The sequence below is a fragment of the Meleagris gallopavo genome, chromosome 4 (assembly GCF_000146605.3).
Source record: "Meleagris gallopavo isolate NT-WF06-2002-E0010 breed Aviagen turkey brand Nicholas breeding stock chromosome 4, Turkey_5.1, whole genome shotgun sequence".
Classification (NCBI taxonomy): Eukaryota; Metazoa; Chordata; class Aves; order Galliformes; family Phasianidae; genus Meleagris; species Meleagris gallopavo.
In genome coordinates this window covers 40,280,297-40,287,278 of record NC_015014.2, presented here as the reverse complement: position 1 = coordinate 40,287,278, position 6,982 = coordinate 40,280,297, and the positions used below count along the sequence as shown (strand labels likewise).

Genomic DNA, 6,982 nt, shown 5'->3' with positions numbered 1-6,982 from the left:
TTTTTTTTTTTAATGCAAGGTCTTGAGGTCTTGGTCTTTGATTGAGGCACTGATGTTGCTTGGCCACTGATAGTGTTTGGCTTTATGTTCTGCTGTTGGTAGTGCCTTTCCAACTTGCCTCTCATGTCTTTTGTTAAATATTTCATGTATACAAGTGGCAATGATTGAAATTTAACACCTGCATTTTCCAAAATTTAGCCTAAGATGAAATATATATAATGTTAAAGCAAGATAAATGTTAAAAATAAGTATTTTTAAGGACACAGCATTCATTTTTATGGTCTGTTACATTTGCAGGTTGTCTTTGGTTCTCTGAATCTAGTAACCTTACCAGAGTTTCTTTTATTAGTCTGAACTTTGCACTGTAATATGTAGCCAATATTAAACCTGAGATGTATTTGCTAAACATTTTACATATCAAAATGATGGTATGTATATCTTAAAATTCTTATTTGTTCTGCTAAGCTCATGATGACGTAGTTTTTGGAGAATACAGGGTATTATTAGAACAAAGGTCAAAGTGTTAGTGAGGTGACAGTACCTTTCCTTTGTGACTCTTATTCCCTTTGTGGTAAGAAATTTGGTTGATGGAATGCAGCGGTGAGGCAAGGCTACTACTTTTCCTCGTATAGGCTCAAGGGGTAATGGTTATATTGCTGTGGGACTTGAGGAGAGATTATGCTGCTGAGGAGAGTCACTTAAATTCCTAAGTTTTGCTCCATTATTTAAATAGGTTTGTGTCTACATTGCAGAGCACGACCCTATGAGTTTCAAAATGAACATGAGATATACAACAACATTTATCAGGATTAAAATCCGGAAGGCTCTTTCTTTGTAGCAGGGTTTGAATCATGGAGTCCGGAGGAGATAGGTGGTTGTTTTGAAAAAGCAATTGGGCTGTGTGGCTGCAGAGGAGGATTGAGCCGAGCTGTCAGTCAGTGAGGGAGATACCTACACTGTGAGCAGCCTGACATGGATGTAACACAGTGCCTTTCTGCCGCTCTGTATGAGGTGCGAGGTGTGGGTTGTCAGCTCTGCGTAATTCAGTCCTTCAGCCTAGGTGAGGAACGCTGTGACCCACCACAAGGTAATATCACAGCATGAAGCCAAAGAGGGCAAGCACATAAGCTTACACCAGCTGTGCCTTTGTTCCTACTGAGTAGTGTGACTGAAGGGTAAAGAACACCTATGGTATATATATGCAGCACTATTCTCAAAAAAGTAGCAATTTAATTTGAGACATCAAATCCAACTCCGTTGTTTCTGTTGTTTTTTCTTTCTTTCTCCTTTTTTTTCTTTTTTTCTTTTCTCCCTCCTTCCCAAGAAAACAATTTTATTTAGGCTTCAGATTGCTTGTTGACACAAAACAGCTGCAGTATTTGCTATTATTTTGAACTGTAGAGATTTGTTCATGGCTATCTGTAGATGCCTAAGGTGCTGTTTCTTTGCTTCCTTAAAGTTCTGTTAGTCTTACTTTTTTATATCATTATAGAGATAATTATGTTTCTGTTCCCCTCATTAAGTCACAAGCTAACTTGTATTTTTTTTTTTTTTTCATTTAATCCCTGGCATTTCTTAAATGAAGACAAATTCTGCACTCTCTATTTTCAGTATAAATGATTATAACAAATAGGATTTGACCTATATAGTTACAGCCAAATGTCACCAAAGCTTTGCTTTTAATTGTTATTTCAAGTGTAAGAAAGAATATTAGAACTAAAATAGGTGGATTTCACATTTGCAGACTGCCTATGAAGTGCTCTTCTAATAGATATTACGATGCATTTCATGTCATAATACTATAACTAAGTAAATCTTATACTTTTCTTTTTGTTGATCTGTTTTTAGGATCCATACAATAGATTTAATGATGTGATGTACAGGTGGATCTCACTGGATAACTGGACTTACAGCAGGACATTCAAAACTCTTTTTGATGTCAGGTATGCAATAAGGATGTGTCTAAAATAGTTTTGTGACATCTTTCATGCAGAATTGCTGGTTAATCCATCAGCTCAAAATCTGCTTAATACTTTTGTATCTCATGAAACAAATTATGCAATATGTACAGCTGTAAAGCTGTTGCCAAAGGACACTGCAGAGGGGGGGTTGCTTTTTCCCAATTTTATCTTCATTGTTAAAAATTACTTATGAGCTGCCAACTGTGGAAGAATAATACTTAAGCTAATTGGAAGCTAGCCCATCTGGTATTTGATGGGTATGTGAACTTGTAGCGTTGCAGACTTTTGTGCCACTTCAGCTGTCATCTTCATCTGATTATTTAGAGATATAATGTAGCCACACTAAGTCAGACATTTTTGGATGTGGTTGATATAGCTGTTGCTAATAATAACTGAAACATACATATTTACATTATCTGTTTTCTGACTGTTGTTAACTGTAGGTATTCTAACAGTATTTATGTGTATGTTGACTTCTGTAGAAAGTGGCAGAAAGTGAATTTGGTTTTTGAGGGAATCGATACAGTAGCACACATCCTGCTCAACAATGTCACTCTTGGGAGAACAAACAACATGTTCAACAGATACGTAAGTAATGCATTTAGTTCTGAAAGTGCCTCATTTTTCATTTAAAGCCGTTCTGTGCTGAAAACCTTCAATGCTTTTAAGTATGTATGAAAATAGGTGCTTGGACCATAAAGTGTTGACCTGAGGACTGCACATATAATCAGATAACTGCTGGAAAGAGAAGCATGCTTGCCTTTTCAGTAGCAGCATGATCAGATCTAGATGTAACTATGTCTTGTTCAAAACAAGTGGACCCACACGAGAGGGTTGGTTTAGCTAATAATGCAAATCTTGCTTCTTGGATTCTGTCATAGCTCTAAGCTTAAATCTGTTTTATTAGCTGTAAATCTGCTTACTAGTTGCTATTAGAATGGATCACTTTTGAATACTGAAATTAAAATACACATGGTATAAAACTTTTATAAGGGTTTCCATTACTTTCCATTATACAGAGTTTTGATATTTAGTATTAGGCTTTTGATGGCGTTGCTACATCTCATCTCATCTCATCTCATCTCAGCTCATAGGGGCATGAGGGTATTCATCATAGAATGATCTGGAGAATGGCAAAAGCATTCAAACTAATTTTATAGCTTTAAAGTGTAAAATGGTTCTGAATCATAGTATAAGTTGATCCTCATTTGATCCTTGCCTTTCTCTTGAGGGAATCAAAAAAAGAAAATTGTTAGTGGAGTCATTTAGTTAAAATGGGAACCTGGTATCTTCATATCTCTGCATTTACCATTCTGGCAGGTTTTATTGCAGGTACTGAACTGAGACATGAGAGCTAGATTCTGCCACCTGAGTCTGTGTGACCTGGGACAAATCACTCAGCTTCTCTGTGACTTAGTGTTGCCATCTGTGAAATGAGAGTTTTCCTAGGGTTCTGAAGAAATCATGCAATATTTGGAGAGTTTTTAAAGGACTGCTAATAGCAGGCTGTGTAGAATTGGGATATGATATTCGTTTGCTCTTGTTTCTGCAACTTCATTCTGTATCAGATTGTTACAGTTCATGAAATGGCCTTCAGTGAATAACCAGAGTTAACTGTATCAGATTGAGTCTAGGATGGCTCTGACCTGGATTTCTGCTTTGTTCACCTTGTTGCACATGATAACTGTGTCTGCAGGAAGGTTCTCTATGAAGGCTCTGTGTGAATATAGTGCTGTATGCTATAAAAGTGAAGTGAGTGATGCTGGCTGAGCTGTTCACAAGTGGAAGAAATCACTAAGATTTGGTTTGTCACAAATGAACACTATTTAGAAGAAAGGAGTGTTAATTGTTAGAAGCAAATTGTCTTGACAAGGCAGAACAATTCTGAAACTGAATGTTTGCTCCTCTATCCAACCACACTGAAGAGGCCTTTGTGAGCCAATGAGGAAGCCCCCAAATTCTTTGTGAGGTACTAACGTGGGATGAGTGTCTGTAAGTGTTATGGATTGGAGGGAAGGTGGTGTAAAATACAAGTTTGCAGCATTCATACGAAAGTCAGCTCAGTGGTTTGTGATAAAGAAGCTGGCAGCACAGTGTGAGTTGGAGGGAATCCTATATAGAGCAGCCTTCTGATTTGGAACAAAGTGCCTTTCTAAAAAAATGCAGATGAGTTCTGAGTGAGGCAAGAGGGGAAAAATTCTCTAGCCATCCTCATTCTTCAGGCAGTTCGGTGTGCAATCATACTGTTGAAGCCTGCATTGAGGGCTCAGCATGGGCAAAGCAGTTTGTCCAGACAGGTTCTTGTATCTAGAATTCTACAATGCATTTTGTTTTTTCAGTAAGGAATAACCTTTCTTTTCTTCAAAACGAGAGCCTGTTGAAGCTGTAGTTCAAATGCTTTTGAATAATATACATATGGTATTAAAAGCCCAATGTGACAGTGATTATAAGTCTCATAAATAGTGTCAGCACTGTAATGATTTTGCTTTGTTCTCTTAACCTAGAGCTTTGATATTACCAGCATGATCAAGGAGGTCAATTTTATTCAAGTCCATTTCATATCAGCCATTTCATATGCTGCAGAGCAGAGCAGATGTCACAAAGCATACAGCGTCCCCCCAGCGTGCCCTCCACCTGTGCAGAAAGGCGAGTGCCATGCTAATTTCATCAGAAAGGTAGGTAAAGAACTCTCTGTGTTTGGCTTCAGGCATGAGGAGAGGAATGTGCTATGTGCTGTCCTTACAGATGTATTCTGAAACCTTCAATGTCATTTTATTAGTAGGATGTATTTTTCATTGTAATTTCTTTCTGCTGCATCCCCAAGAAGCCTGTAACCAACAGGAGGCATATGAAGGCCAGGCTAACCACACCTACTTGGTAAGAATTTTTAAAAGGCTTGTGTTTTTTTTTTGACAAGGAGTCAACAAGGAGACTGGCTGCTAAGAGAGCAGATTAGCACTGAAAAATGTGTAATCATTACATTTCAATCCACTGGGTGGCTTTAGCAAGGTATACTGACACTATTCCCTGTTACAAATACCAGTTTATATAGCCAAGGCTGTAAAAATTTCAGCCACGCAGCTTTATGAGTGTTTGCTATTTGCTCATGTTCTTACTATTTATACTGGGCAGTTCTGTCCTTCGAAGTGTTATCTAACAGAGGACCTGTTTGCATCTTATTACCTTGTGACTTTTAGGTAGGTATTCAGTGAAACCAACAATAATATATACAAAGAATAGAAGTCAGAAACTCTGACTTCATTGCTGTTCTCTGGATAAACTATAATTGGTGTAGCATCTCATTTATTTGTGACAGCTTTGCAGAAGCCAGGGAGAGACGGTGGCTAGGTGAACTTATGTAGGTCACTCCAAAAATAATGCTACCTATTTATTTCTGTGAAAACCACAACACATACAAAGAGCACAAAACACTATTTAACAGAGCAAACTCTTTTTCAACCACCATAAGCTATGCATTTTTGAACAAAAGTCTGCATGCCATGCTCATAAGAATCTGCATGACCATCTGGACCATAGCTTGCCTTTCACTTCGCTGTCATCACTGCTGAAAGGTATCACCCATTGCCTCACTATGCTCACATCCACTGTTTGGTCTCCGTAAATGTTCAGCAAATGTCGATGAATGTCAATGGGTGCAATTTTTTTCAGCATGGAGGAATTCAGTTGCACATTTTTGCTTCGTATGCACTTCTATGTCAAGTGCCATGTTGTCAGTCTGCTCCTCAGTTGCCATCTGTCACACAGTAGCAAAATGTAACAGAGTAACAATGGAAAGGTTCAACCACTACTGCCATACCACCAACATCCCCTTCTGACATCATGGGCCAGTGTAATAAAATAGGAGCATTACTTTGGAATTGCTTTTATTTATTTATTGCATATTTGTCTCCTCTTAAATGCCTTTCTTCTTTAAGGAGTTTTAAACTTTTTTAACAAGGTCTTGTAGAAGCCTCTCAAAAAGCAAGGAGAATTCTCTTAATCTAAACATGGGTGTAATTTGCTTTATATTTATTAATGGAAAGTTGAATTTCATGTTGTCCGCAGAACATACATCAGTATTAAGATGTTGTCTGTATCACTACTTGTTGCTGCTTTTATTTTTATTGCATTTCAGAAAGTTGATTCATTTAGAAAGTCAATCCATGCTGTCTCCACTATGTTTCTTAGAAATCAATTCAGGGACGAGCTTGAAAGGAGGAAGGCACTTGCGCAGTTGTAGTCTTATTTATAGAGCAAAAATGGCCAGGAATGATTTTATGCTTTACTGAACTGTACTTTAGAATTTGTACAAAAGTACCTTCATTCATTTTCTCAAAGGAGGTGCTTGACTGTACTTGGAAACTGCTCCAGACATTTCCAGAAACATTTGAAACATTTTTAGTTTCAAGTATGTGGTAAAAGCAGTAACTACGTCCCATTTAAAAGTAAACAAACACACTAGAACGTAGCTAAATGAAGCTGTCTGCTTATCATCTTTAGTAATGGAGAGCTGAATGCATGTTCGAGATTCAGCATTAAGTGCAGTAAATGTATCTAAATCTTAACACCAATTTGTGGTGAAACACAAGTCTTTCTCTAGTAAACGGTTTTTAGTGATATGAGTATATTGTTCTTACCACATTATTTCTGATAGTCTCTGCAATATTATTAGTGAAACCTGACCGTCCATCAATGATTCATTTGCTTATGTTTTGTAAAGGGAAAATTGCTTTCAATCTGATTTGTTTTCTAAGAATGCACTGTCCCTGTTTTCACACTTGAAATGGGTGCAGTGCTCGCTTCCTGGAAGGCTGTTTTGCAACTTGATAGGCGGGCAGACTGACTCCAGCAATGCAGGGGATAGGCTGTGCAATGTGGTTTGCCAAAATTAGTATGCCTCGGCTGTAAGTTATTAGTCTCTAAATTTAGAGCTATAGGTCACTCTAGAAGACTTTAAGGAGATCTATTGTATTTGCTTTGAGGGCTGGGACTGTGAGAAGCTTGGAGGACAGCTGAATAGA

At 37.7% G+C, this 6,982-nt stretch overlaps 1 protein-coding gene across 4 annotated transcripts in view; it reads left to right on the top strand.

Annotated features, from left to right (window-relative positions):
• MANBA (mannosidase beta) overlaps positions 1-6,982 on the top strand; it is a 48,976-nt gene that overhangs the window by 6,796 nt on the left and 35,198 nt on the right. For all 4 annotated transcript variants that reach the window (XM_019614813.2, XM_031553124.1, XM_031553123.1 and 1 more), the window contains exons 2-4: positions 1,849-1,943; positions 2,444-2,549; positions 4,466-4,636. In XM_019614813.2, coding sequence (XP_019470358.2) covers positions 1,876-1,943; positions 2,444-2,549; positions 4,466-4,636 — 345 coding nt within the window. In that variant the 5' untranslated portion in view covers positions 1,849-1,875. The remainder of the gene's footprint in view (positions 1-1,848; positions 1,944-2,443; positions 2,550-4,465; positions 4,637-6,982) is intronic.